The 21,110-nt window shown below is 35.9% G+C and overlaps 1 protein-coding gene across 1 annotated transcript in view; it reads left to right on the top strand.

Annotated features, from left to right (window-relative positions):
• The window catches only part of lrrk2 (leucine-rich repeat kinase 2), an 89,434-nt gene that overhangs the window by 48,357 nt on the left and 19,967 nt on the right, over positions 1-21,110 (top strand). Inside the window, exons 30-31 of the mRNA XM_056245722.1 lie at positions 446-573; positions 15,689-15,907. Of these exons, the coding sequence (XP_056101697.1) occupies positions 446-573; positions 15,689-15,907 (347 nt within the window). The remainder of the gene's footprint in view (positions 1-445; positions 574-15,688; positions 15,908-21,110) is intronic.

Here is a 21,110-nt window from a genome sequence, read left to right as displayed (position 1 = left end):
GCAAAAAACGAATTAGTTCACTTCGGAAAAATAGTATTTAAACTGGAGAAGGACCACCATCGCAGATGCTATTACTGGCTCTCATAATAAGAAAAAAACGTATGTAATTACTATATATAATATTTTTTCAAAATGCTGTGCAAATATGTACCCGATTAAGGTGAATTAAAATGCAGCCTTATTAATGAGCAAAACGTTCGGGTGTTAAGCGCACTATTTACTCGTGGCTGGAGCAGGTGTAGATTTCTTGTGTACCAACTAACATTTGGAAAATACAAACATTTTAATGAATCCGAAAATTTACGCCAGAACCACTTTACACACGATTTACACAAAAATTCGTTCTGCTCGTGTTTGATGAATGAGACCCAATGCTTGCAACAAATCAATTGTGGGAAAATATCATTAGGAAATTGCAGATTTTCATCTTTCTGTGTTTGTGCAGGTGCTGAAGAATGCAGTGGCTTTCACCCTCACTTTATGAGCTCCAGGGCTCTCTATCTAGTGCTGTATGACCTGAAGAAAGGACCCAGTGAGATAGACACCATAAAACCCTGGCTCTTTAACATTAGAGTAAGTTTAAACTTTTACTCCTTCCAGCAAGCACAGAATGCTTTCACAACATTTTTTACATCATGTATATGTACATTATTATGTACATTATGTCATGACTCGTGGCACATTTAACTACATTTAGTAGATTAGAGCTGTGCTATTGATATAGTTTATGTATATTATATATATTTATATATTTTTGCATTTCATAATTACTTGATTTTCAAGCGCTTACAGACAGAACAGTCCCTGAAGACGAAAAGGTGATTGTCATGTTTGCAAGGCGCCCTTTTATACTTCCAGGTTGCACGTTAATGAAGTCAGCGGCTGTCGCCGGTCAATGAGATTGCTGTGATTTGATAGTGATTTCAGACACCTGTCCCGCCTGAGGCGTTCCCTAAAGCGTCAATCGACCCAGTGCGAAAGGGAACACCACTCTGAAACGTCCTGTGAAATTCGTGCTTGCAAAGTCCATGCATGAACTCCATTCTGGACGATCCTCTTGTTTGTTAACATTTTTAAATCTGAATCAGGCTTGCATTGGTTTGAAATTAACGCCATCCTTAATATTTTCATATGAGTAGTAGGTAAGGGGTGTGACATTTCCCGAATACGCGTCAAGTGGTGCCAATCACAACATACTGGGCCAGCAAACCAATCACAGCACATTTCATATTTCGAAAGGAGGAGCTTATTCAAAACATTGTTCACAGTCTTGGAGAGAGTGGTACTGTAATAATGTAAAATATGTGAAAAATAATGTGTTTTTTGAACAATCAAACATGAGTAGTGTTAACATAAACCATGTGTCACTTTTTGACTGATTTATGACCCTATGTTGGTACAGAGTTGTGTGCCTGTCAACTGTCGTAGTGTTCTTGTATCAAGAAAACAGTGTTTCTGATTTACGGTGGTAGCTGACAGGCTCCTGTATGTCTAGGAAGTTTGGAGCCGTGTGACATCCTCCTTTGGTGAGATCCGGGAAACTTTTAAAAGACAAAAAAACCTTTTGTTTGATTTTATGACCATCTTTTGGTAGATTTAGGCACCCCTTGTCACTCATGATTGACAGAGACTCCATGTGTCAACAAAAATCTGGGCTCCTTCCAGTCAGCTGGGGGGAAACTTTTGCTGATTGTATTTTCCTTTGATTGTTGGGGGTGAAATTCACCCAAGCAGGTATCACGTAATGGTGGCACCCTGAGTGTTGAAAACCTTTGTTGTAAGGTAGCCTATATGTTAATTGAGTCAAAACATTTAAGTCAAGGCATTCAGGAATACCATTAGCCCTACGTGTGTGTGTGTGTGTGTGTGTGTGTGTGTGTGTGTGTGTGTGTGTGTGTGTGTGTGTGTGTGTGTGTGTGTGTGTGTGTGTGTGTGTGTGTGTGTGTGTGTGTGTGTGCCACAGTAGGATGTAGTACCTGAACTATAGGTTTATGTTACTTAAGACAAAGAATCAAAACATTTTTCTAAAATCACAGTTAAGGTGTTTACAAGTGGAACTGGCGGGGGAAGAGAGCAACCTAAATGGGGTTTGTTAATGGTTTTACGACAGTTGCTTAGGCTGGATGTTTAAAGAATGACACTTCATCAAAAGCTTTTCTGGTGATTCTCTGGGCTCGCACACAAAAAACATTTTTAGTGTATATCAATTTTTGTTATTTTAGTATTTTTTAAAGAAAATGTTTTAGTTTTTACCCCAACCCATAGTGTATGTGTGTGTGTGTGTGTGTGTGTGTGTGTGTGTGTGTGTGTGTGTGTGTGTGTGTGTGTGTGTGTGTGTGTGTGTGTGTGTGTGTGTGTGTGTGTGTGTGTGTGTGTGTGTGTGTGTGTGTGTTGCAAAACAACAACAGATTTACATATTTTACTTCAAACTAAGAGATTTTAAATGTTCAGACATTTATACATTTGTTTGCCACAAAAAGCAAGGAAAGTTGTCTATTTTCTTTAAATAAAACTTTTACTTTATTGTATTCTTTAAAACAGACTGATAACCAGCAACTGGTATTAGAACTGTAGCCGAGCAGTTTCCTCACACGAGTAAAACACAATTTTCGCTAGAAAATGTATGACTGAACCTTTTTCTTTTGACAAACCTACATTTCAAATTATACCTGAGGTGTGTAACAACCACACATTGATTCCTAAGATCCGGGGCACAGTGCAAACAAGCAAAAGTCAAGAAATCAAATCTTAGTGTAATCTCTGTGAGGTCAGAAAACAAAACTTTACGTTGAGTGATCCAGATAAATCTTTATGCTACAAAACATCATAGAAGACACTTGCACTTTAAACATCCAGCACAAAATTAAAGAGATGAGCTCTATTACACATCCTCCAAAAATGTGTGTGTGTGTGTGTGTGTGTGTGTGTGTGTGTGTAAATAGTACTGCTAAACTCTTTGTGTGTATTTTTACACGCTAACAATGTGTGTGTGTGTGTGTGTGTAAATAGTACTGCTAAACTCTTTGTGCGTATTTTTACACGCTAACATATTTTGACAGGGGGTATTTCACACCGCAGTGATACATAGTTTTCACACTCTTGAATAACTTTCAAACATAATCTTTATATAGTTACTGTATGTGTGTCCAAAAACATCTGTAAGATTCAAAAGACCAAATCAGTAAGAAAAGAGGGCACAGCATACATTGAAAAGCAAGATTTATAATAAATACACAAAATCCATTTGTGAACAAATGTGAAAGTTGGTACATTTTGTTTTGTAAGTAGTGTTTTTATCACTCCACTAGTGTTATTCGTCTTATTCAGATATTTTGTTAAAATATTTTGTTTGTTGGACTCTTCTTTAAGAACTGTCAACATTCAGTGTTTATAGGAATAAATGTAAATTAAGAATTTAAGTGATAGTATTTCTGCTTGAGAGTGTTTGACTAAATTGATATTTCTTGCAATGCAACTTTACAGCTATCTATGATTTCAGTTTACACAAAGCATCAACACGAAAAATAAGTTATGCTTTTAGTTTAAGTTTTACACTTAATCTGTTACAACTGAATCGCATCTGACTATTGCACTGAGAGCTATACATTGATTCATTTCATCAACTTTAATAATGGTAAATAATGTTCCACACTCTGGCAAAATGAAAAGAAATAATGAAGTGTGCATATATCACCATGTAAATTCAAGACCCCAAATCACTAAGAAAATAAATTACGCCATACAGACATTGTTTATGATGCATACATAGAAAACTCAAATGTTGAGCAATTTGTACTTTTGTTTCATGTTTTGTAAATATGGTTTTGCAAAGGCTTTTTTATCGCACCACTAGACATAGTCATCTTGTTGAGATGACACTGTTCACATTTCTTTCTTTTTTTTTGTTTTTGTTTTAGGTGAAGACAGAAACGATGTAAGTTTATGCTGTTCCGCACATGGGAAAACATGTGTGATGAACGCATGGCTTACATTTAAGAGGCTTTTTTTTTTTTTTTTTTTTTTTATAAATGACTGAACTTTCTCCTTTTGACAAAACCAGTATTTCATATTATATTATACTTAATATTATATTAAGTTGCTCAACGTCCCGCTTAGCATTAAAGATTAGTTTGTTTTTAATTGGTATCATCACCTTCTTTGACTCAAATAAAGTTACTATATGTGCTATAAATCTTCGTAATTTTTTTTTTTTGCTCTTCCGACAGATTTGTTAGAGGAACTATATGCCACAGTATTGTAATGCAAACACATTAAGAACAATAAAGTTACAGGTCCTTGTAAAGACTATGAGTAAAATTCAAACAATCGTTATACAGGATTTATGTTTGTACAAAAGGAAATACAAGAGGTAAATTTACTTCAACCGTGTGTACGGGGTATAAGAGGGTTGAAAAGCTGTTTATAATAAACACACATAAGTGTGCAAATGACGGTTCTATTACGCCGATAGATTTAGTCATCTTGTTCAGACAGCAGATGATACTGTTTCACAGTATGTATGTAGGACTGTATGTTTTTAGGTGAAGACTTTTCTTAAAGAGCTGTCAACATTCTGCGTTTTATAGGAATAAATGACAATTCATTTAAGTAATAGTCTTTCTGTTTGAGCATATTTGACTAAGCTGATACTTTGTTTAGGTCAACTTCCCCCATCTATCTATGATGTGGTCTATATATGCTGTTTTACACTTAAAACCATACGGCAAAGTCACATTTGACTATTGCACTGAGAGATGCGTATTCATTAAAGCATGAGGTTTGTTAAACAAAGTTCCACACTTTGGTAAATCCTGCAGATAAAATTGCACAAAAGCAAATTCTAGAGGTCAAATTGCAAAAAAAAAAAAAAAAAGTAAATACAACATGAGCCATTTAAAACAGATACAGAAACCCTCTCTTCCGATCTATTGCTAAAGTTTAAGAATAAAATGCTGTTTAAGAACAGCATAAGAAAATTACACATTTAAACCGATATTATTTTAGGTCTGTCTACGAAGAGGTCACAAGACATATAATAGGACCAACATGAAAAGTGAGACTTGATGTTTTTATGTTACATACATACAACTGTTACACTTAAAACAAAACCTATCGATTAGCTATATTATGAGTCAAGGTGTCACAGACACACAATTCGTCATGTTTGTCTTCACAATCGGGGATTCTTTAAGAAAAACAGTGTGTGTGTCAGGTTGAGTGCAGGTAGCTGAAGACGAGGACAGAAGGTTCTGCAGTATAGTTGATTTATTTACAAAACTTAACTTCAGGAACATACAGGAACAAAATAACAAACTCTAGAACTTCAGTAATACAAACACACACAACCATACACGGACGACGACCAACAAACACTGAGGGAAAACACAGGGCTTAAATGAACAGGGACTAATGGGATAACAAACTGAACACAGGTGAAGAAACTGAACACAAACGAGGAGCGGGAAAAACTAACAGGACTGAACCAAAATCAAAGACAGGGGGAAAACAAGATCACAGAACATAACTAAACACATAGAAAACGTGACAATGTGTCCATCATCAGTGTATACCAAATTTGTTTAACATATCTTCATTTTCCACAATTATAAATATTGATTAGCAACAGCTCAATGGTTACCAAATGCTAGTGAAGAGATTATCTACAGAATGTCACTGGCACATTAGTTAGCTATTAGTGATAGTGGCCCTGGTATCGTCACATCGCAGTGAGTACACATATAAACCACAAAGTTTTGACTATGAAGCCAGGCCAAAAACAGAAAACAGCAATTAGTTGTAGCAGTTTGGAGATTGAGTTATGTTCTTTGATTTTGCAAAGAACATAACAGCAGCATTCTTATTGTAATGTCGGGTGTGATTGTAATGCTTGTGTGGTGTTTTCATTACACTTTCCCCATTGATGTCTGTTTCCCATGACATGTTAGTGAACTCTAGGTCTTCTCGCCTTCTATTTGGTCATAAGTGACAGTATTCACATGAATTTGCATGATTTAATAACTTCGAATGCTGGGTGTTATATCCAAATCTGTGTTACACAACATATTTTCAACACAAGCTGTTTATGTTGAGCGTAAGCATCGGTAAGTGTCAACATGTATGGAAAAGACCATTGTGTTACAGCAAAACCACTATCGGTGGAATGATATTGTAATGTATAGAGTTTTTTTGCATTAATAAATTAACTTTTAATTAACATTACCTCATTGTTTCTTGACATATGTTTATAACCGTGATCCAATTTTCACATCTCAAAGAATCTTACAGACGGAAAATGTTTATCCAGAATTTAGACTACTGTTAAAAAAAAAGTCGACGTGTAGGATATATACAATCGCTACATTGTATTTAATGTCACTATAGAGACAATTTAATGCACGCTTCAGGGGCTGAAATTTTTACATTTTAATCTTTTGGTAAAAGTTAACTTAAAGTCTGCACAAAAAGAGAAAAAAAAGAAATTCCATCCTTTCTAAATGCATGTTATGGATCTATTGAGAACAATTCACCAGTGCCTATGTTTTGACCTTGTAATGTTTAATCAAATTTGTTGGAAAATCAAAAATACATGTAGGCTTTACTCAACTTTTTATGTCAACAGGTTTTACGTAGATGCCGCATTTAATTAACATTGTTTATTTCAGTAAACTTAGCTATAACATTGATTCAATTTCATTTAGTGGAATCAAGTTAACATTCTTAATTTTGTCCAAAACTATTAAGTTCAATTATCCTAAACTGTTATATCCAAGGCATGCCCAAAGTAGTTGTTTTTATTATTATTAAAACCACTTTAATTATTGTTAGCACGTCCTCACCCCCGGTCTACACTTTACCACAATGGTAACCTCCAAAAACACTAACACACCAGAAACTCTTTTAAATATAATCATAAAAGAACATTAAACATTGACAAGTACCAATTTTTTTTTTATCCTGATGAAAATGATGGGAAGGGGGAAATCCTCTGCCTAGTTTCTTTATTTGCTATATTGCTATGGGTATGTAATCTCAACCAAATGGATTAAGTAAAATGGTTGAAAAGAATCGTGTTGGATTAACTCCATTTACTTAAGTATATTGAACAAGCATCAAATGTTATTTTTGGTATACTGAAACATGAAAATATTGAGTTAAGTCAAACGCAACTGTTTCAAGTCAGATTAACGCAATGTATTGTGTTTGAATGAGAAAGCTAATACAACCGTGTTAAATGAAATTATTATTTTTTGACTGAATTCTCTCTGGCGACATCAAGGACTTGTTGTTTATGCAGGACATAGTTATTTATGGCTTCCTGAAGACCACCCCCTCCAGCGGGGGGTTATATTATCCGCCCTGATAATCTCACAGAGCTACACAGAGCTCTGGTGACCTGCTGACAGAGCTGCCCTAACAGGAGAGTACATGTTCCAGTGTGGACATCTCTACTAACATCTCAGCGATCAAAGGAACATTGTCTGATTGCTACATGAACTGCCAAATACCGCTTCAACATTCCCCTATACCTGAGCATGACACAAATCGCGCTTCTTCGACTAATAACACTTTGGAGGATCAGACCCATAAACCTAAACTTCAGAGTGTTAATGCACAAGACTTGGACGATTGTGCTGCAAGGACTCATTCACATGACATTCCAGGAACTATCCGAATCTTTCAACATCGAATAGGGGACAAAGTTTACACCATCCATGAAGTTTTGTTCTAAAAAAAAAATCTAAAAATTTCTAACTAAAGGCTTGATGGAGCGCGACTGCCCGCTGAGTTCTGAAGATGCTGCGCACAAGCCTACAGTGTACGAGTGCGCCACGAGCAAAGAGTGCCGTTTAAGAGCTACAATAGACTGTATGTTTGAAGATTATTTTAGAGGCCAGATGGTTGACTTGATGCATAAGATCATCGATGGTGCGTGTGATTCGAATAATGACTGTGCGGGAGATACCAGACGTGTAACAAATCTCAAAAATGAAATGATTGTAAGAGGCCTAACAAATTCGTGGCATGATGTTACGATTGTGTGTCTTAATGCCAACGAGCCAGTCTGTGTAATTCTCAGAAAAGTTCTGGGTGTGGTGTTTGATTGTAGTAACGAGTTTGGAGTTCTCTGTATGTGTACGTTTGTAACAGATCTATGTGTGTCACTGTTTTCAAAAAATGAGAAATTATGTGACGTCGGTGAAATTGTTGAAACTTTAGTCAGCTTCATCCTGGAGCAAAACATGATAGCATGCCGCGATTTCCTATTCTGGCTCGATCACCTGTAAATGGAGTTATTGTTTTACTTTATGTATATGTAATTAATGTTGAAATAAAAGGTTTATCCACTTAAGTCATCATTCTTATGTGACCGTGTCTAAGCTAAAAAATGGTATTATACATATTGATTCTTGTAGAGTAATAATTTAATGATCTTCATTCTTTGTTTTGCTGCATTTTAAAAAATACTACATGATTTAAAAGATTAAATATTTCAGAGATCCTTGGAGATCATTGTAACGGTGTACGGGGTGGTCTTCAGGAAGCCATAAATAACTATGTCCTGCATAAACAACAAGTCCTTGATGTCGCCAGAGAGAATTCAGTCAAAAAATAATAATTTCATTTAACACGGTTGTATTAGCTTTCTCATTCAAACACAATACATTGCGTTAATCTGACTTGAAACAGTTGCGTTTGACTTAACTCAATATTTTCATGTTTCAGTATACCAAAAATAACATTTGATGCTTGTTCAATATACTTAAGTAAATGGAGTTAATCCAACACGATTCTTTTCAACCATTTTACTTAATCCATTTGGTTGAGATTACATACCCATAGCAATATAGCAAATATAGAAAACTAGGCAGAGGATTTCCCCCTTCCCATCATTTTCATCAGGATAAAAAAAAAAAATTGGTACTTGTCAATGTTTAATGTTCTTTTATGATTATATTTAAAAGAGTTTCTGGTGTGTTAGTGTTTTTGGAGGTTACCATTGTGGTAAAGTGTAGACCGGGGGTGAGGACGTGCTAACAATAATTAAAGTGGTTTTAATAATAATAAAAACAACTACTTTGGGCATGCCTTGGATATAACAGTTTAGGATAATTGAACTTAATAGTTTTGGACAAAATTAAGAATGTTAACCTGATTCCACTAAATGAAATTGAATCAATGTTATAGCTAAGTTTACTGAAATAAACAATGTTAATTAAATGCGGCATCTACGTAAAACCTGTTGACATAAAAAGTTGAGTAAAGCCTACATGTATTTTTGATTTTCCAACAAATTTGATTAAACATTACAAGGTCAAAACATAGGCACTGGTGAATTGTTCTCAATAGATCCATAACATGCATTTAGAAAGGATGGAATTTCTTTTTTTTCTTTTTGTGCAGACTTTAAGTTAACTTTTACCAAAGATTAAAATGTTAAGTTCAGCCCCTGAAGCGTGCATTAAATTGTCTCTATAGTGACATTAAATACAATGTAGCGATTGTATATATCCCTACACGTCGACTTTTTTTTAACAGTAGTCTAAATTCTGGATAAACATTTTCCGTCTGTAAGATTCTTTGAGATGTGAAAATTGGATCACGGTTATAAACATGTCAAGAAACAATGAGGTAATGTTAATTAAAAGTTAATTTATTAATGCAAAAAACTCTATACATTACAATATCATTCCACCGATAGTGGTTTTGCTGTAACACAATGGTCTTTTCCATACATGTTGACACTTACCGATGCTTACGCTCAACATAAACAGCTTGTGTTGAAAATATGTTGTGTAACACAGATATGGATATAACACCCAGCATTCGAAGTTATTAAATCATGCAAATTCATGTGAATACTGTCACTTATGACCAAATAGAAGGCGAGAAGACCTAGAGTTCACTAACATGACATGGGAAACAGACATCAATGGGGAAAGTGTAAAGAAAACACCACACAAGCATTACAATCACACCCGACATTACAATAAGAATGCTGCTGTTATGTTCTTTGCAAAATCAAAGAACATAACTCAATCTCCATACTGCTACAACTAATTGCTGTTTTCTGTTTTTGGCCTGGCTTCATAGTCAAAACTTTGTGGTTTATATGTGTACTCACTACGATGTGACGATACCAGGGCCACTATCACTAATAGCTAACTAATGTGCCAGTGACATTCTGTAGATAATCTCTTCACTAGCATTTGGTAACCATTGAGCTGTTGCTAATCAATATTTATAATTGTGGAAAATGAAGATATGTTAAACAAATTTGGTATACACTGATGATGGACACATTGTCACGTTTTCTATGTGTTTAGTTATGTTCTGTGATCTTGTTTTCCCCCTGTCTTTGATTTTGGTTCAGTCCTGTTAGTTTTTCCCGCTCCTCGTTTGTGTTCAGTTTCTTCACCTGTGTTCAGTTTGTTATCCCATTAGTCCCTGTTCATTTAAGCCCTGTGTTTTCCCTCAGTGTTTGTTGGTCGTCGTCCGTGTATGGTTGTGTGTGTTTGTATTACTGAAGTTCTAGAGTTTGTTATTTTGTTCCTGTATGTTCCTGAAGTTAAGTTTTGTAAATAAATCAACTATACTGCAGAACCTTCTGTCCTCGTCTTCAGCTACCTGCACTCAACCTGACACACACACTGTTTTTCTTAAAGAATCCCCGATTGTGAAGACAAACATGACGAATTGTGTGTCTGTGACACCTTGACTCATAATATAGCTAATCGATAGGTTTTGTTTTAAGTGTAACAGTTGTATGTATGTAACATAAAAACATCAAGTCTCACTTTTCATGTTGGTCCTATTATATGTCTTGTGACCTCTTCGTAGACAGACCTAAAATAATATCGGTTTAAATGTGTAATTTTCTTATGCTGTTCTTAAACAGCATTTTATTCTTAAACTTTAGCAATAGATCGGAAGAGAGGGTTTCTGTATCTGTTTTAAATGGCTCATGTTGTATTTACTTTTTTTTTTTTTTTTAGCAATTTGACCTCTAGAATTTGCTTTTGTGCAATTTTATCTGCAGGATTTACCAAAGTGTGGAACTTTGTTTAACAAACCTCATGCTTTAATGAATACGCATCTCTCAGTGCAATAGTCAAATGTGACTTTGCCGTATGGTTTTAAGTGTAAAACAGCATATATAGACCACATCATAGATAGATGGGGGAAGTTGACCTAAACAAAGTATCAGCTTAGTCAAATATGCTCAAACAGAAAGACTATTACTTAAATGAATTGTCATTTATTCCTATAAAACGCAGAATGTTGACAGCTCTTTAAGAAAAGTCTTCACCTAAAAACATACAGTCCTACATACATACTGTGAAACAGTATCATCTGCTGTCTGAACAAGATGACTAAATCTATCGGCGTAATAGAACCGTCATTTGCACACTTATGTGTGTTTATTATAAACAGCTTTTCAACCCTCTTATACCCCGTACACACGGTTGAAGTAAATTTACCTCTTGTATTTCCTTTTGTACAAACATAAATCCTGTATAACGATTGTTTGAATTTTACTCATAGTCTTTACAAGGACCTGTAACTTTATTGTTCTTAATGTGTTTGCATTACAATACTGTGGCATATAGTTCCTCTAACAAATCTGTCGGAAGAGCAAAAAAAAAAAATTACGAAGATTTATAGCACATATAGTAACTTTATTTGAGTCAAAGAAGGTGATGATACCAATTAAAAACAAACTAATCTTTAATGCTAAGCGGGACGTTGAGCAACTTAATATAATATTAAGTATAATATAATATGAAATACTGGTTTTGTCAAAAGGAGAAAGTTCAGTCATTTATAAAAAAAAAAAAAAAAAAAAAAAGCCTCTTAAATGTAAGCCATGCGTTCATCACACATGTTTTCCCATGTGCGGAACAGCATAAACTTACATCGTTTCTGTCTTCACCTAAAACAAAAACAAAAAAAAAGAAAGAAATGTGAACAGTGTCATCTCAACAAGATGACTATGTCTAGTGGTGCGATAAAAAAGCCTTTGCAAAACCATATTTACAAAACATGAAACAAAAGTACAAATTGCTCAACATTTGAGTTTTCTATGTATGCATCATAAACAATGTCTGTATGGCGTAATTTATTTTCTTAGTGATTTGGGGTCTTGAATTTACATGGTGATATATGCACACTTCATTATTTCTTTTCATTTTGCCAGAGTGTGGAACATTATTTACCATTATTAAAGTTGATGAAATGAATCAATGTATAGCTCTCAGTGCAATAGTCAGATGCGATTCAGTTGTAACAGATTAAGTGTAAAACTTAAACTAAAAGCATAACTTATTTTTCGTGTTGATGCTTTGTGTAAACTGAAATCATAGATAGCTGTAAAGTTGCATTGCAAGAAATATCAATTTAGTCAAACACTCTCAAGCAGAAATACTATCACTTAAATTCTTAATTTACATTTATTCCTATAAACACTGAATGTTGACAGTTCTTAAAGAAGAGTCCAACAAACAAAATATTTTAACAAAATATCTGAATAAGACGAATAACACTAGTGGAGTGATAAAAACACTACTTACAAAACAAAATGTACCAACTTTCACATTTGTTCACAAATGGATTTTGTGTATTTATTATAAATCTTGCTTTTCAATGTATGCTGTGCCCTCTTTTCTTACTGATTTGGTCTTTTGAATCTTACAGATGTTTTTGGACACACATACAGTAACTATATAAAGATTATGTTTGAAAGTTATTCAAGAGTGTGAAAACTATGTATCACTGCGGTGTGAAATACCCCCTGTCAAAATATGTTAGCGTGTAAAAATACGCACAAAGAGTTTAGCAGTACTATTTACACACACACACACACACACATTGTTAGCGTGTAAAAATACACACAAAGAGTTTAGCAGTACTATTTACACACACACACACACACACACACACACATTTTTGGAGGATGTGTAATAGAGCTCATCTCTTTAATTTTGTGCTGGATGTTTAAAGTGCAAGTGACTTCTATGATGTTTTGTAGCATAAAGATTTATCTGGATCACTCAACATAAAGTTTTGTTTTCTGACCTCACAGAGATTACACTAAGATTTGATTTCTTGACTTTTGCTTGTTTGCACTGTGCCCCGGATCTTAGGAATCAATGTGTGGTTGTTACACACCTCAGGTATAATTTGAAATGTAGGTTTGTCAAAAGAAAAAGGTTCAGTCATACATTTTCTAGCGAAAATTGTGTTTTACTCGTGTGAGGAAACTGCTCGGCTACAGTTCTAATACCAGTTGCTGGTTATCAGTCTGTTTTAAAGAATACAATAAAGTAAAAGTTTTATTTAAAGAAAATAGACAACTTTCCTTGCTTTTTGTGGCAAACAAATGTATAAATGTCTGAACATTTAAAATCTCTTAGTTTGAAGTAAAATATGTAAATCTGTTGTTGTTTTGCAACACACACACACACACACACACACACACACACACACACACACACACACACACACACACACACACACACACACACACACACACACACACACACACACACACACACACACACACACACACACACACACACATACACTATGGGTTGGGGTAAAAACTAAAACATTTTCTTTAAAAAATACTAAAATAACAAAAATTGATATACACTAAAAATGTTTTTTGTGTGCGAGCCCAGAGAATCACCAGAAAAGCTTTTGATGAAGTGTCATTCTTTAAACATCCAGCCTAAGCAACTGTCGTAAAACCATTAACAAACCCCATTTAGGTTGCTCTCTTCCCCCGCCAGTTCCACTTGTAAACACCTTAACTGTGATTTTAGAAAAATGTTTTGATTCTTTGTCTTAAGTAACATAAACCTATAGTTCAGGTACTACATCCTACTGTGGCACACACACACACACACACACACACACACACACACACACACACACACACACACACACACACACACACACACACACACACACACACACACACACACACACACACACACGTAGGGCTAATGGTATTCCTGAATGCCTTGACTTAAATGTTTTGACTCAATTAACATATAGGCTACCTTACAACAAAGGTTTTCAACACTCAGGGTGCCACCATTACGTGATACCTGCTTGGGTGAATTTCACCCCCAACAATCAAAGGAAAATACAATCAGCAACAGTTTCCCCCCAGCTGACTGGAAGGAGCCCAGATTTTTGTTGACACATGGAGTCTCTGTCAATCATGAGTGACAAGGGGTGCCTAAATCTACCAAAAGATGGTCATAAAATCAAACAAAAGGTTTTTTTGTCTTTTAAAAGTTTCCCGGATCTCACCAAAGGAGGATGTCACACGGCTCCAAACTTCCTAGACATACAGGAGCCTGTCAGCTACCACCGTAAATCAGAAACACTGTTTTCTTGATACAAGAACACTACGACAGTTGACAGGCACACAACTCTGTACCAACATAGGGTCATAAATCAGTCAAAAAGTGACACATGGTTTATGTTAACACTACTAACATGAAAGCATATTCTTGTACACCCCAAAAACAAAATCAAGACTTCTTTAAAGGGCATAATAATAACCCTTTACAAAGAGCATATTGCTAAATATCTGCACAATTTTAGCTTGTATATTAATTATATTTTACTTATATTTGACTTACTTTTACTTAATTATTGAATGTTTAAATACATTTTTCAATTCACATTCATTTGTATAGCGCTTTTCACAATACACAATTTAGAGGGATCCGTTATCAGAGGTGATTGTCAAAATTGTACATATACAAATAACAGTTAGCAAAAAATGTATTAATTTAAACAATGTAATAATTTAAGGCAGAAACAATAAGTTAATTGAAGTAATGAATACTTGTTTGTTAACAAATGATTATAGCATATAGAAAATTGTAGAAATGTCATGAAAAGCACTGTGTAAATGATTATATTTCAACAACGAATTTAGTGTAAATAATTGATTTTTTGCATTTTACATGTTTGCATTCAATTTTGTTGATCTAAAAATAAATAACAATTGAATGTAATACGTTGGGATCTGTTGTTAATTACAAAACTTACTGAACCCTGATTTCAAAACTGGGGTACATACCGAATCGTCATTTTTGTGTACTGTTACACCCCTAGTATATAGTGCTCAATGTGTGTATACTGTATTTATACAGATAATGTTGGACGTCGTACTTGTATATCCAACTTTATATAAAGAGCTGGGCAATAGTCTAGTTAGATTTTGCGATAATTAAAAAAATCAAGCAGTTGAGGTTTGTTATACAGCTTTACGAGAGTACTGCATGTTTTTGGATAAAGTTAGATATACATCCAACTTTATACAGAGAGCTGTGCAATTATATAGTTTCAATATTTAAAAACGTTATAGGAAGCAACCTAAAATTTTAAAATGAATGTGACCAAAACATTCAGTAAGTTTAAATATTTTGATTTACATAAACTTTGAGAAATGTTACAACTGAGGCAGGAATTTTGTACAACCAAAGTAAACCATTTTGGAAATGTTGTTCAAACTGTAGATTTTCCTTAGGTAGCATCAAAACGTCAATATGAAGTTTTTACTATGAATACAAAACCAGACCGAACTGTTTTTGTGGAACATTTGGTTTAGGTTTTATATGATTTTACATGATTTGCATATTTAAATAAAAAAACCTGTTTCTCTCAGGCTGTAGCTGGACAGTCTCCTGTGATTGTGGTTGGAACTCATGCAGATGTGTGTGAAGAGCGCCACCTACAGGAGTGTGTTCTGAAGCTGCGAGAGGAGCTGCTGTCTCAGACCGGGTTTCCAGTGATCAAAGAGAACCACATGATATGTGCCTGTGAGGAGTCCGAGTCCATCAACAAGTTACGCAAAGCCATCTACAGAGAGCTCATTGAGTTTAAGGTGATTTACAAATTCATGGCACTTATTAGCAAACATTATCAATTAAATAAAAAAAAATTAAACACCATGAAGTTATCATTAAAGTCAATATCAATATAAATAGTCTGCTATATATACATTTTTCTGAAGCCATACATTCTTATAAAGTATACTATAGAAATAAGTACAATATGGAAATTATTTCAAACAATCAATCAACATTTATTTATACAGCCCTTTACAACACTCAAGGTGAACCAAAGTGCTTTCCAGAAAGAAAAAATTATAAAAATAAAAAATATATATATAATGACAACAATATAATGCAAAATATATATACAAAGTATATAAAGCCACAAAACAAAATATAAAAACAAAATGTATGTCACAAAGCAAACACAAAATGCCACAACAACTGCTATGAATTAAAATCCAGTCTAAATAAATAAGTCTTAATCTTAGCCTTAAAGAGGCCCAAGTCAGTGATTAAACGTATATAAACAGGTAGCTTGTTCCAAAGGCTTGGCCCAGCTACAGAAAAAGCCCGGTCACCCCAGAGTCTGTACCTTGTCCTTGGGACTTCCAGCAAAAGTTGATTTGTTGAGCCCTGTTTGATTGACGCAAAGTTAACATCTCAGTTATGTACGGTGGTGCAAGGCCATTGAGAGCTTTAAAACAAACAATACAATCTTAAAATCAACTCTAAAAGAAACTGGAAGCCAATGGAGCGAAGAAAGAATTGGAGTTATATGCTCACGTTTGCGTGTATTAGTTAGTAGACGGGCTGCTGTGTTCTGCACCAGCGGAAGGCGCCTGCCCTAAGTGATGACAGTGGGACTCCAACATAAAGCGCATTACAATAATCTAGTCTTGAACTAATAAAAGCATGAATAGCTTTCTCAAGATCGAACGGTTTAAATATGGTTTTACCTTGGCCAATAGTCGTAGCTAAAAAAAACTAGCTTTAACCAAACTGTCAATTTGTTTATCAAATTTCAGGCTACTATCAAAAGTCACACCGAGATTTCTGATAGTCGGTCTAAGCCTCGAAATTAGCGTGTTAGGGTCGGAGGTTGCAGACTCACCAAATAAAATATATTCAGTCTTATCTTCATTCAAATTAAGGAAATTTTGCTCTAACCATAATTTAATGTCATCAATGCAATCAATTAGTGACCCAATTGCATCAGTATTTTTTGTAAATTTGCAAATCATCAGCATCGCAGTGATAAGCTATGTTATGCCTGGCTATGATGGACCCAAGAGGCAGCATGTAGAGCGAAAATAAAACCGGTCCGAGAATAGAGCCTTGTGGCACCCCGAGAGAGAAGTAGTAGAGGAGGACGAATTCCCAATCACTACAGAAAAGGTTCTGTTGGTCAAATATGGCGAGAACCACTGAAATGCAGTACCCTTAATGCCTACATAGTGATGAAGGCAAGACAGAAGGATTGCATGGTCCACTGTATCAAAGGCCGCCGTGAGATCAAGGAGCACTAAAATAACAGGGCTCTTGACATCAACAAACCGAGCAATATCGTTGTGCGCCTTTAACAGTGCAGACTCAGTACTATGTTGTGATCCTGATTGAAATTTCTCAAACAGAGTTATTAGAAACTGGCCTGACAAAACTGAGGGTTTCAGATTTGTTTTTTTAAGAAAAGGCCTAACCACAGCATGTTTGAACACAGCAGGGAAAGATCCTGAGCTAAGACATTTATTAATAAAAACCAACTGGAAAGGCTCAACTGTGGTAAAAACCTCTTTTAACAATTTAGTTGGAACAAAGTCCAGGGGGCAATTTGTAATTTTCATTTGTTGCACTACTTCATTAAAAAATGACTGGTAAACTGTTCAAACACAGCAGAATGTGCTGCAGCGATAACTGAATCAGTTACAGAACTACTAGTCGTGAGTTGTCTGACAGACTCCACTTTGTTAATAAAAAAGTGAAGAAAATTCTCACAAGTGGAGACTGAGGCATCTGTCAGAGAACAAGAATGTGGGTTTACAACAGAATTAATTGTATTAAACATCAACCTTGGACAATGCCCACTATTTGTGATAATATTTGACAAGTATTTAGATTTTGCCTCCTTTACAGCCCTTTGATAATCAAAAAGACAGCCCCTTAATATTTCCAAAGACACATGTAAGTTGTCCTCCTTCCATCTCCGCTCTGCCTATCTACAGCGCTGCCTAAGGGTGCGGGTGGTATCATTTATCCAAGGATCTGTTCTTAACTTAGGAGATCTGTGTTTGTAAGGAGCAATAATGTCTAGAATTTGGTGGAATTAAAAGATGAAAGCCGGCCATCAGGGCATGTAGAAGAGACAGATTCACTAAGGGCATAACATTCAGAATCCATACAAGCAGCAGTAAATTCTTCAGCTGTTGAGGAAGTGAGAATACGACGATAACATGGCGAAGCAATAGACCTGCTGGCTATTTAAGGCGGGACTGGAAATTCAACTATGATGGGGAAATGATCTGAGATAGCAGTCTCAGATATTTCAGTAAGGGAGATAGAGAGCCCATGAGAAATAATAAGGTCCAAAGTGTGTCCAATTAGATGTGTGGGTCGATCCACCAGTTGATGTAAATGGAAAGATGACAAAAGTCATTTAAAATCAGTGGCCAACTGATCAGACGGACAACAAACATGGATATTAAAATCACCACAAATAAAAAGTTGGTCATACTTAGGGACAACATCAGCTAAAAATTCTGAAAACTCTTGAATAAAATTCTTGTTGTGTTTAGGTGGACGATAAACAACAGCACACAACACAGGGCATGTAAACTCAATTAAAAATAGCTGTAGCTCAAAACAAGAATAATATTTAAAGATAAAAGTCGACATTTAAAATTGTCTTTAAAAACAGTAGCCACGCCTCCGCCGCGCCCCGACACTGAGATGGTCCTCACTGCAGAACACGAAATCCAGGAGTTAGCACTTATGATATACCTTACTCCACCTTACATACCGTAATTCCTCAAATAAAGACCGGTATTCAAATAAACGCCGGGCCTCTGATAGTGGCCGGGGGCGTGGTCAACGCGAACAAATAAAGGCCGGTCTCAAATTAAGGCCGGGGAAAAATTTGTGTACACTCAAAGACGGACTCGCTCAGCGGTTGTCATATCACAACTATTCAGTGTTTTTAACCACATGTTTATTTTAGGTTTCAGACATTTAAATAGATATGATTTATAGCAAAACAATACATTTATAGTTTGTAAAATACACAATGGTGTCTATGGAAGCAGCAATAACAATCCATTCAAATATATTTGGCGACGTGTTTTATTCATATCAGATACACAGTGTAAGTAACTATAAAGTTTACTCTATTCTTCTCCCAGTTCACCGGCCACTTACTTTCATGTATTTCGGGAGAAACTGAAGAATTCACGCGCTGTAACGTAACAAATCCAACAGACAGGAATCTCTGAACTGCGGTGCCCATCTCACGTTACAGATCAAGATAATTTATAAAGGGTTTTAAACGACAAAACAAACTCACTTACACGGATTTGAGAGTCAGAATAGAAGATAGTTGATGACATGGTAAGCAAGTTTGTTAATATTTAGAAATAAAAGCGCTACATCTGTCATACAGCGCTATTTTGGCTGTGGTGAACACGTGCCAAGCATGACGCGTCACCATGTAAACTTGGCTGGCGGGCGGGCGGGGATCGCGAATTAGAAATAAAGGCCTGCCTCTAATAAAAGCCTGCTTCAAATAAAAGCCGGCTACCATCTGCAGTTCAGGTAAATAAAGGCCCCGGTCTTTATTTGAGGAATTACGGTATGCCTAAACCTACCCATCTCCGCCCCCTGATCCCTAACCCCACCCCTAATCCTACCCATCTCCACCCCCTGATCCCTAACCCCCCCCCTAATCCAACCCATCTCCACCCCCTGATCCCTAAACCTACCCATAATCCTACCCATCTCCACCCTTTAGATCTGGATCCAACTCCGCCCCCTGGATCTCATGTACTGCAATGAGGTGCAACTGCCGACACTCGCGGGGAGCTGAAAAAACAGCACCGAGGTGGGAGGAGCTCTGTAAAGGCACTGTTGTCACCTGGTTTAACCCAGGTTTCCGTCAACAAAATAAAAAATAAAAAAATCTTTCAAAAATAAAAGTTTTGTTAGTTAGCGATCTAGCGTTGATCAAAGCAACACGTAATGTGTTGAGGCCAGACTGCTGGGAGATACGTGCAAGCGGGCAAAGATTCTCCTTTACGGAATGCCGTTTGCAGATCCTTACGGGCCGTCGGCAAGCATGTGTATACTCCGCGTCGGGAACGATGGGTCGAAGCCACCAGTAGCAGTATTCTGAGGAACACTTCACAGCGTAACCATCGTACTCTCTCTCGAGAGAGCGCCATGAGACTGCGAGGATCAGATGCCAAGTCAGACCCCATTTACACCTGGTATTAAAATGAGATATGTATCCAGATAAATTATCCAGATAATAAGTGTTCTGATCTTACCTTTATGTTTACACCTTGTATATTTAATGCGTTCTCGTTATCCACATTGAGTTCGGATCTCTGTCCTCCAGAAAAAAAAATGACAAAAAAAATTACGTTTGGCAGGTACGAATGCCATCACGTCGTACGGATTGCATTTACACCTAGTAAAGATCCGAACACAATGCGAGACTACCTCCAGATGTGGTCAGGCAGATCCGATCACAATCCGATCACAACGTATTTACACCTTGCATTAACATGCGTTTTTTTTATCCGGATAACTTATCTGGATACAGATAGCATTTTAATACCAGGTGTAAATGGGGTCTCAGAGTCAGGTAGGCTCTTCTTAATCTGACGGAACCCTTAATCTTAAACTATCTTCTACTTTCTTTGATGCATCATCTATAACATGCTTTAAACAATGATGCAATTGGAGAGACCTATAAAAGATTGTTGGGAAAAAATATTTTCAAGTAATGAAGTGGTGTCAGTAATCTACCACTTTACATGGATGCCAGAACATGGATGATGAGACCTCCCCTTTAAGTCTTTATCTGTTATTAAGGCTATTTAAAATGCTAGAGTTCAATCTCCAAAGTGCAGACATTGTTTTGTTGTCAAAGATGAACGTGAAATATGATCAGAAAGATCTATTGTTCCTATTGATCTATGGTTTCTTTCTTCACAAAAAATGAAGAAATAGTTGATTATTGAATAAACTGAACGAGGAGAA

This window comes from Rhinichthys klamathensis, unplaced genomic scaffold (genome assembly GCF_029890125.1).
Source record: "Rhinichthys klamathensis goyatoka isolate OS25496 unplaced genomic scaffold, OSU_Roscu_1.1 h1tg000033l_1, whole genome shotgun sequence".
In the NCBI taxonomy this organism is placed as follows: domain Eukaryota; kingdom Metazoa; phylum Chordata; class Actinopteri; order Cypriniformes; family Leuciscidae; genus Rhinichthys; species Rhinichthys klamathensis.
This window is presented reverse-complemented; position numbering and strand designations above follow the sequence as displayed.